Genomic DNA, 10684 nt, shown 5'->3' with positions numbered 1-10684 from the left:
TTTGACTCTCCACACAATGCCTCATGCACCAGCATGGGGCATTCACAAGCACTCCATGTACATGCTATGTGCTGCACAAATTGAATTTTCACAGTTTGTGAGAATCAGTGCAGTGCTCGACGAGGAAAGTTTTCTTATACATGACAACCATGGACATTACTCCTTACTTTCCAATGTGTTATGAATATTATTTAGCATGCAGTGTAAATGTGTTGTCTCATTTGGCTTTCTTATACTCGCTTGTGTATCAGTTTTAGTGCTGTGTACAAAAGTGGCAACAAGCAGTGCAGGCTGCTTTGTGGCACTTGCACGTGCACTTATGACTGCACTCTTGGTATGTATTTCTGTTGTGTATGATTGGTAGGCTACAGAAGGCTGGAGTGAATGACTTTTTTTATATTCAAAGTCAAAGGCACCGGCAGATGGAAGCCCACACTGTGGATAAAATTTGTATAAACAGGGATAAAGTGCCCCATAAAGGCTGGCTGGCGTTTTGAGAGGTGGACTTATGTTTTGCAAAGGCTGATTTGCACATGGTGTGCGCTTTATATTGAAAGCAAGATTCTTTTGTGGCTTATGGAAATAAATACCTTTAAGAGTGAAACGTTGCCTCATCTTTTCAAAGAATACAGTGATAGGTCTGGTTTAGACATTAAGTACAAACAAGTACAAGTGGATGTATGGGACATCCAAAATTAGTACTTTTACGAACGAGTTTGAGGAAAGCAAAACAAAAACAATGTTGGATCCCTTCCATTCAACCTTTATTTTGCCTAGAAGCAAAATAGCTGTTCACCATTTCGGCCATATTTTTGTTTATCTCATTGGCCTCCTTCTGGAGTTCCACAAGCTCCTTGCGCAGCTGAAGGGACTCTTTCGCATTTTCTGCTGCTCGATCTTCTGCGCGGCTGAACATTGTCATCAAATCTTGCAGCACAGATGATGGCCGCTTTCGCTTCCTGCTGCTTGGTGGGCAGCTGGCAGCGGGACTTGCGGCATTTTGTGCTGCTCCAGAATTCTCATTGGTGGGAGCAGGGCTCTCCTCCAGGCATCCTGTAGAGAAGGAGTCTTCCTGGTCTGTAGTGGTTGCATCCCACGATGCAACCACTTCAGCATCATCAGGTGCCTCATACACTTCTGGCACCTGCGTATGATAGGAAAAGACAATGACGTATATATGTAAAGTCAAAGTGCACCACTGCAAACTAGTTGCTGGATCAGCAGCATATCTACTTGAAAACCAGCAGACCAACCAACTAAGCTCCGACATGTTGCATGCACCATGATACACGTCAGAAGAGAGAGTTCTCTCCAGTTATGGCAACTACTGCTTCTAGCACTCACATTTGAAAACAAATGAAAGTTTTCAATGCAAAGTATGTTCTGGCAGATCAGTTATGTGGAAGCCTGCAAGGTGGAGAACATTTCACGCATGGGAAAACTGTCATCCACTCTGTGTAGCTTCTTCCAAGAGTGAGGTGGATGGCAGTTTTTCACTTTCTGTGCCGCTTAAAATTCTGCTATATCACAGCCATATAGAATCTCGACTGCAACATTGTTTGAGAAAAACATTTCTGCTCTTCAGATACTACAAATGTGCTATCTACTGTTTACACTTACGAGGACATTCTATGCCATATCTCATTTTGTTGATGATACCTCCTTTCAACATTTAATACAGCTTAAGATTTTCGTGTTTGTTTTCACTCAAATTCATACGCTCTGATGCATTTGTGCAAAAATGTACAATGAAGTATGTACAACTTCAGGGCCATGTAGTTCACTCCGCACAGTGGAGATGCATGTCTCATGGAAATGAATCTGCTATACGTAGATATTTTTTTGTTTCTCCTTGGAATATGTTGTGTCTAATGATGTGAACTGAGTCTATATAAATGTCTAATTGAGTCATAAGTTACTAAAGTGCACTTGTTACCGTATTCTTGCATTATATTAATAAATTATAATTTATGCTGGCATTGTTTGGCGCTATGCTAACTCTGAGGCAGCTTGCTGCCTAGCCTAGCCAAGCAAAGCTGCATGCATTTAGTCCAGAAGCCCTTGGTCATTTTTTTGTAAATCTGCAATTAAAGTAAAATTGTATATGCACTAATGCATGCAGAAACGGCACATTTTTGCAGGCTGTGCACTCACTCACATTCCTACTCACGCCCAGTCATGCTCATTCCCATTTACTAGCACACATTCACTCATACTTGCGTCTGCTTGCACTCACTGGCACTAACTCACATACATGCATCCACTCAGACTCGCCAACAATCACCCCCATTAATACTTCAATCCACTGAAAATCACCGTCACTGAATTTCGTTCGTAATGGTATTAACTAGCACCACAATATTATTCATCCTATTCAGTTCCAATCAAACTCATTGGCACTCAGTCCTTTGAAATGAGTGGGGAGCAAGTACGAGTCAGAGTACTTGTGAGTGAGTACACAAACCCATGTATAGCACTGTAATTATAAATAGTTGAAATTACCTCCACGCTCTCTTCCACAAGGTCACTGTCATTGACTGGAAGTGTTCCGAGAAAAGAATGCAGCTGCCAATAAAATGGCCAGTCAACACCTTTTGACCCTGTCGATGTCCCACAGCGCCTCAGCTTCCTAAAAGAAAGCTTCCTTTAGTGCACAAAACTCTTCACAGCATGCAAATGAAATGTGCTTGCAGTGAAGCCAGCCTTATGGGGAAAAATTATGCAGTGCTATTTATTACACAAATAAAAAAAATGCACGAGACACTGCTTTCGAAATTTAGATATCGCCCGCCTCTTTGAGGCTGTCCACAGAGAAGGTGCAGGAAAGAAGATAGCACTGCGATGCTCTTGAACATTCGGCGGACTGAGGATGTGCACAATATCAATATAGCTCAATAGGACTTTTTCTTGTGCAAGTTGATGGGTTCTGCTAAACATCGTTTTCGGTGGCATAAAGAGACATATGAAGGAATAACGCATGCACATAGCGCTCTCACATAGCTTTCGCAAGGGAGCCAATCGCGACGGAGTCGATCCCGATCGGTCTCGACCGCGACGAAAGTGCGCGTGTGACACACATAATACGGGTGTCATACGACACAATTTTGATCGCGATCAAGCCTGATCCGGATCGAAATTCTTGATTGCGATTGGCTCCCTCGCGCAGCAGACACAACGGTGCCAATCACGACCGAGAAATTCGACCCGGATCGGGCTTGATCGCGATCAGATGTACACCGTGTGACACCCGTATACGATTAGGCCCAACTGCACCAGCAGCCGCCGTGCGCCAGCGCTTATTTTGCACGCTGTTGAGTTTCCGCATCGGATTTAGCCTACACATACACACAAACACAGTCGCTACGCACTATCACAACTTGATTAGTGAAGAGTTCGTACTCACCGGTATTGCTTATTTAAGTTTTCAAGCTTCTGGCGAAGCTGCTTCACTGAGAACGGCACTTCACCGGCAGGCAGGCGTGCGTTGAGGCTGCGCGTCATCTCATCGTATATACGCGCATTTCGCGTGTTCGACCGCAGCGCGGCAAGATTGTCTTCCCAAAGGCGTATCAACGACTCTGTTGTTGAGACAGACCAGTTGACACGCCTTTGGGAAGACTTTTCGGCCGTCACCTTGGTTGGAGCCGCGCCGCCTTCGTCCATCCGCATGGGTGCCGCCATTTTGTCTGTTTGCTTCGTTAACTGAGGTGGCCAACCTCAGTTTGCAGTGACCATGGTTAGTGGAATAACCGCAGTTAGGCTTTCCGTCTAACTGGGTGTAACTGCGGTTGGCCGTAACTGAGGTGCGTCTTAACTGCGGTTAGTACGCCCGTGTAACTAGGGTATAACGCTCGCTTCAACGGCAGGAAAAGAAAGAGAAAGGGTTAAGCTGGCGCCGGGCCGGCGGCGGGCGCGTACGGAGACAGTCGAAGGTCGGGGAGCTACGAGGGAGTTGAGAGGGAGAGTGAGGGGAGCCACCGAAGCGACGGGGTCACCTATGCTGAAGCCAAATCCGCTTCCCTGACGCCCTCCTCCCTCACCTTCGACGTGTCCGCGCGCGCCCGGCGCCGCCGTGCTGGCGCCGCCCGCTCCCTACAGCATCGTTCTCTGCGAGCGTTCGCCGACGTGGGCAGTCTCGTGGCCCCTACTCGCCATCTGCTTGCGCGCCGTGATATATAACGACTCCATTCGTACGTCGTGCTGTGGTGCACGAATACTTCAGAAATAAGTCCTTCCTTTAATTCGAACAAGCTTTCGGGCTCCTTCGAGTTTGAATTATCGAGATACGACTGTATATGTGTCACGCTGAAAATTTAATTCGTACGATTTTAATATGAAATAACAGTTACCTGGGTTCTTGGAGTTCAGGAGTTTCGTGGTGGCCCTTTGGGCGGCGGCGTTTTCGTCTGGCCCTTTCAGCACCTGTAGAGGGTACGTGATCGGTGTCTTCACCCTCACGCGCCTTCTCTCTTGCACGTAGGTATGTGCCTGCATAGTAAGTTACAAAAAAACTCTTTATTATTATGCTGATAAACTCGGAGTATCTATGTTTATAATGTAACAGCAGTGCCTATTACAACTGTATATTGGAATTTTTTAAACAGAATTTTGTTACTACACAGACTTGCAAAAAGAAAACGCCAGTGCGACCTCAAAATTTATTTGTTGCATGACTGAAGCCAAAAAATGTTAGGTATCCTAAAAAAAGATGCTGTAAATAGCTACACTGTCGGATTATGTTACAAAAAACAAGGCAACAGTGCACTACATACAGGGTGTTTCATTTAACTTTCGCCAAACTTTAAAAATATGCAAGTGCCACGTACCAGGACATAACCAAGGTAATGTTGGAGATACTCAGATTACTTTTTTGCGTTCCGCCTAGTTAGATAATTAGTTCTAATGAATTAATTAACTTCTCAATTACTATAGTTAGATGAAAAGTGTCAATGAGAAGATTGTAAAGCAACATGAGAAACCCCTTTCTGTTTCGCAATATGAGCTACATAAAGTGTTTTTCCAAGTGTGAAAGATGCCTGCCAATACACGCAAACTGCCTCGAGCGGCCAGTCGTTCGGCAGTTTTGCGTGTATTCGCGGGCATCTTTCACGCTCGGAAAAACACACGAGTGATCTCGCACAAGAGCGTTGACGGAAGAATGCTGTGGCTACGCGAAGATCGTAGCACGTCCCATCATTCTGCGTAAAACGGGAATGTCATCGTCATCCTGACGATCAATGGTCAGCGAAACGTCACAGAGGTAATTTTAGACAGCTTTGGCAAACCTGAATACGCACACAATAAAAGAAACGTACGCAGACGTAAACATGCCTCTTAAACAATATTAGAGATTCCAGTTAAAATCAAGACGCTTTCATTGCAAAACTTCATTACCGCTTAAAACTTCCATCTAAAACTCCCGCCTGAAAACCGTAAATAATTAAACACGACAGGTGTCAAAGTGGCAGTGACTACTTACGTGAGCAAAGAAGATGTGGAAGGCAGTCTGGCGCTCCGCAGTTCATGAGCGAATACGCGTCAGGAACTTAACGGCTGGTCCTGACAACCGGAAGTCGTAGGTTCTTGTTCAACCAATGGACATCGTTTCCGCAGTTGATATCACCAGATTCCCCCTGTTGACATCGTGACGACCGCTGGGGATACCGGAAAGGCGAGGGGAGGAGACGGCATTGTTTGTTTGTTTTTTGTTCTTTGTTTTTTGTGGCGCTCCCGCAGCGCGTAGCGCTGCAGCGTTTGGCATCGTTGATCGTGACGGCATTCTGAACACGATGCGCGTTTATTGGAAATGTTCAAAAAATATCTGAGGTGGTTTAGGGGCCCTTTAAAGACACGGAAGACCATCTTCGAAGTGTTATTGGACCATCGCACGATGTGCGATCGGTGAGTGTCATGCGACATCGTTCGAACAGCAGCAGGCAACGAATGGTACCATCCTTTGCCATTTAAGACTTCTTTACTTCTCCCCTCGGTGGCATCGGGTGCCACAGCATAAGACGCACAAAAAACCAAGGGGACTGCTGCGCACACCACACACTGCGAGCGAGTACCAGTAGCGCGAGCCGGCCCACACTGGCCACCATTCGTCGGTCAGAAATCGAAAAACATCGAAACCCAGCAGAAGACCTAGCTCTGACGGAACGGTTCGGCACGGCTCATTCAAAGAAAGAGAAACGGCTTCCTCACTCCGAAAGAACCGCCACTCACTTACTGAACCACGGCTCCCTCGGTCTTCAAAAGAGCGGCCCGCTCCTGAGCGCTCAGGAGCAAGCCGGGTCTTTTGAAGAGCGAGGGAGCTGAGGCGAAAAGAGCGGCTCGCTCCTGAGAGCCGGATCTTTTGAAGAGCGAGAGAGCCGTGGCGAAAAGAGCGGCTGGCTCCTGAGCGCTCAGGAGCCAGCCGCTCTTGCGGAGGCGACTCTTGCGAGGAAGGGCGGGAGGGCAGTTGCTTTCTCGTACCGCTAATAGATGGCGCGGAAGTCGCACCCAGCAGGAGAGCCGGCTCTGACGGAACGCATCGGCACGGCTCTCTGAACGCGAGAGAACCGGCTCCCTTTCTCCAAAAGAACCGCCGCTCATTTTTACTGAACGACCGCTCACTCGCTCTTTAAAAAGAGCCGCTCACAAGATCCGGCTCGCTCCTGAGCGACCCATCTCTAGTACTGACACTTGCACACTACTAACATCATTTCAGCTGCTAATAGCATTGTGATTTCTTAGACGACCTCTACGTCATACTCCACAGTATGTAAATAAATCGTAAATCAAGCAGCACAACACACTGTGTTATGCTGCTTTTCGGAGTGTATATAATTAGCGGGTTGGCTGTTTAAGTTGTCGGGCGACGTAGAAGAAAATCCTGGATTGGTAACGGAAGCGATGATTGCAAATATAATCCAGAACCAGAAAGAGATCCTGTCGAAACTCACTGAGGTTCAGACAAATCAGGCTTGCTCTGAAAGGAGAATGTTTGAAATGCAAAGTCGACTTCTCGCAATTGAACAGAAGCTGCAAATCTTTGACGATACTCAGCTCAGGCTTGCAAACGTTGAAGCGCGTGTTGACAGGTGGGTTGAAGGCGCGACAAGCCTTGTTAGACAGGTTGATGTTTTGGACAATCATTCTAGAAGTAATAATTTAATAATTAGAGGCATGCAAGAAAGCGCGCAGGAGAACGATGTAGCACTGCTGAAGAAAGTCACTGAAGAAGTTTTTAGAGACATCCTGAAAGTGAAAGTCAGCTCCAATAAAATAATTCACAGGCTAGGAAGAAGTAAGAAGAAGAAGAAATCTACAGTACGGATGTGAATGTGAAAGTACGCACCCGCTTCCATGACTGTTTTTGGTCTGTTTTTTGCTTTATTGTGAGCTAATGTTTACACCAATCGACACATAGAGTCACACGGGATCCGTGGAATCCGTGGTGGGTGGAAAGTCCACCCACCTTTTCACGGTGGGTGGACTTTTTCACTGTTTTCAATACTTTTCTGTGTAGACCACATCGTGCGCCAGTTAAGTCTAAGGGCTAACCTGCATTGGGGCGGCGGCGGCCGCCGTCCATCTTCGCCAAGTAAACCCCGGCCAAAGGCGAACAGCTTGTCCATGCAAATGCAAATCTTTGTGGAAGGGGAGGACATCACCCCGAATTTGAGTCTGCCGGTTGGTCTATAACCAGAAATCGACGCAAGTCAAGGGCTAAGGCTATTTCTGAGTACGTAGAGGCGAGTACGCCACCCGACAATGGGAAGGCATCGCCTCACCGATCGCCTACAACGGTGAAGAAGAGGGTCATCGCAGCCTCCAGGCTACCGCAGATGCTCAGGGATCACTACCGAGTCGTTGTGAGGCCTAGGAACGGCCTCGTCATGAAGAACGTAAGCCAAATCAAGTTCGATCAAGCCTTGGCCAAGGCGGCAGCGCTCAGCGAAGAAGACGTCGCCGAAGACGTAGTCGGTTCCAATGTAATACAAAACTTCGCAGTAATCAGCGCTCCGGTGGAAAGAAACACCATTGCCTACTCCAAAATCAGCAACATCTTCCTCGGAATCACCAACTACGAGGTGAGCGCCTACACGGCCGCTCCGGACGACACGTGCAACCGGGTGATCAGAGGTGTCGACGTGATCATCAGTCCCGCACAACTCCAGTCACTCATCGTTCACGGAAGGAATCCCACGGCGCCCCAGGCCAAGCGGATCAAAAACTTCACGACGATCGTGATATTGTTCGACGGTCTCACAGTTCCCAACCACGTCATTTGCGGCACGAGCATGTTTCGATGCACCCTGTTTAGAAGACAAACGGACGTCTGTTACATATGCGGATGGGTCGGCCATCGCGCCGAAGTTTGCCCTAACCCGGAGAAGGCAGTATGTAGAGGCTGCGGTAAATCATTCCGATCGGAGTTTCACGATTGCAAGCCCGTTTGCAAGCTATGCGGAGGGCCTCATCACACATTAGACAAGAAATGCCAGCAACGTTTCCAAGTACCGTACATGGTTCTTCATAGGAGAAGAGAAAGACAGAGACAGGCAAGATCTGCCGCCACATTCGGCACGTCACCAGACCATGACGAAATTGAAGACTTACCACCACTGCCGAGGACTGGCGAAGCGTCGCTGAAGCACCAGAAGAGTCGCTCCCGCTCGAGGGGCGCTCCAGGATCCAAGGGACGCTCGAGATCCGGAGGAAGATCCTACTCCAGGGCCCCCGTCGTTTTCATCACCGAGCAAAATGAAAGCCGAGGGACGTGGGCTTCCAAAGTCACAACAACAGTCAAGACACAACATCAGCAGCCACAGGTAAAGGGGGGCACAAACCCAGAGCAAATCAGGGACGCGCTAGTCGCGCAAATTCGAAAAGAAAATGCTAGTCTGCGCAGCATGGTAGAAAAACTCAGGGCAGAAATTGCGGAACTGAGGAAAGAGAGGGATACATGTGCCCTCCCTCCGCCTGCGCCTGCACTTCCACCCCCAGCAGTCGTTGCTGACGAGGTTACTAACGCGGAGGTTCCTATGGATGCCCAGTCAGACACTAGAGCCACTAAAAGAGGTCACTGGCAGCTCAATAAAGTTATTTCACTAACTTGACAAGCAGGCAAGGAGCGAGGAAGCTGATTTTGGCAAAAAGTTCAAGGACAGTCTTGCCGAAGTCAAAGACGTGCTCAAGCAGGTAACTGAAGCGGTAGCGTCCCTTAACACTAGGATGGCCAAATTGAAGAAGGACGTGGTAAAGATCCAGACGGACAATGCAAAACCGCAGATTAGGAGGTTAGTTAAGAGCAAGGTGGCCTCTATGGCGACGCTTGGTAATCCAAGAGGGTTACAGTTTTGACTGTGCCACTTTTGCTTTATAGAATAAGAAAGGCATCAGATACTTTTCTTCGCGGTTGCGCTTAATAGTCTTTTTGCATATGCGTGTTCAGAGTGGTCGCACTCACTCTTCTGGCAGCAATGTTGAGAATAAGGTAAGGCATCAAATCTTAGGCATCAAGAAGCTACAATAAATGCTTTAAATAAAAGGAGGGAGATTTGAAGTGCAAATATTTCAGGTACCTACAGCTACAATATATTTCTGTTGTGGCTCTAGCAAGACATCACAACTTTTATCTGCAAGAGAAGTCAAACTAAATATCCTGACGCGTGGAAAGACTCATGCAGATCCGCCAAGAGGCTAACAGTTTTGACTGTGCCACTTTTGCATTGTAGAATAAGAAAGGCATCAGATAGTTTTCTTCGCGGTTGTGCTAAATAGTCTTTTTGCATATGCGTGTTCAGAGTGGTCGCACTCACTCTTCTGGCAACAATGTTGAAAATAAGGTAAGGCATCAACAGTCTACAATAAATGCTTTAAATAAAAGGAGGCAGATTTCATGTGCAAATATTTCCGGTACCTACAGCTACAATATATTTCTGTTGTGGCTCTAGCAAGACATGACAACTTTTATCTGCCAGTGAAGTCAAACTATATATCCTGACGCGTGGAAAGACTCATGCAGATCCGGTAAGAGGCTAACAGTTTTGACTGTGCCACTTTTGCGTTATAGAATAAGAAAGGCATCAGATACTTTTCTTCGCGGTTGTGCCTAATAGTCTTTTTGCATATGCGTGGTCAGAGTGGTTGCACTCACTCTTGTGGCAACAATGTTGAAAATAAGGTAAGGCATCAAGAGTCTACAATAAATGCTTTAAATAAAAGGAGGGAGATTTCATGTGAATATTTCCGGTACCTACAGCTACAATATATTTCTGTTGTGGCTCTAGCAAGACATCACAACTTTTATCTGCAAGACAAGTCAAACTATATATCCTGACGCGTGGAAAGACTCATGCAGATCCGCCAAGAGGCTAACAGTTTTGACTGTGCCACTTTTGCATTGTAGAATAAGAAAGGCATCAGATACTTTTCTTCGCGGTTGTGCTTAATAGTCTTTTTGCATATGCGTGGTCAGAGTGGTTGCACTCACTCCTCTGGCAACAATGATGAAAATAAGGTAAGGCATCAACAGTCTACAATAAATGCTTTAAATAAAAGGAGGGAGATTTCATGTGCAAATATTTCCGGTACCTACAGCTACAATATATTTCTGTTGTGGCTGTAGAAGGACATCACAACTTTTATCTGCCAGAGAAGTCAAACTATATATCCTGACGCGTGGAAAGACTCATGC

General features: G+C 46.7%; 1 protein-coding gene across 1 annotated transcript; it reads right to left on the bottom strand.

Moving 5' to 3' along the window:
• Positions 1-319: 319 nt before the first annotated feature.
• On the bottom strand, positions 320-3843 carry LOC125946204 (uncharacterized). The gene is made up of 3 exons (XM_049668704.1): positions 3404-3843; positions 2503-2629; positions 320-1144 (listed from the first exon to the last, which is right to left on the bottom strand). Exons 1-3 carry the CDS (start codon positions 3679-3681, stop codon positions 758-760), a joined length of 792 nt encoding a protein of 263 aa, XP_049524661.1. The 5' UTR covers positions 3682-3843; the 3' UTR covers positions 320-757.
• Between the last annotated feature and the right edge of the window lie 6841 nt (positions 3844-10684).

This window comes from Dermacentor silvarum, chromosome 6 (assembly GCF_013339745.2).
Source record: "Dermacentor silvarum isolate Dsil-2018 chromosome 6, BIME_Dsil_1.4, whole genome shotgun sequence".
Taxonomy (NCBI): Eukaryota; Metazoa; Arthropoda; class Arachnida; order Ixodida; family Ixodidae; genus Dermacentor; species Dermacentor silvarum.
This window is presented reverse-complemented; position numbering and strand designations above follow the sequence as displayed.

Coding starts and splice junctions, on each gene's coding strand:
- LOC125946204 (XM_049668704.1), bottom strand. CDS start 3,681: ATGGCGGCACCCATGCGGATGGACGAAGGCGGCGCGGCTCCAACCAAG. Junction 2,630..3,403: donor AACTTAAATAAGCAATACCG/GTGAGTACGAAC, acceptor GCTTTCTTTTAG/GAAGCTGAGGCGCTGTGGGA. Junction 1,145..2,502: donor TTGTGGAAGAGAGCGTGGAG/GTAATTTCAACT, acceptor TATCATACGCAG/GTGCCAGAAGTGTATGAGGC.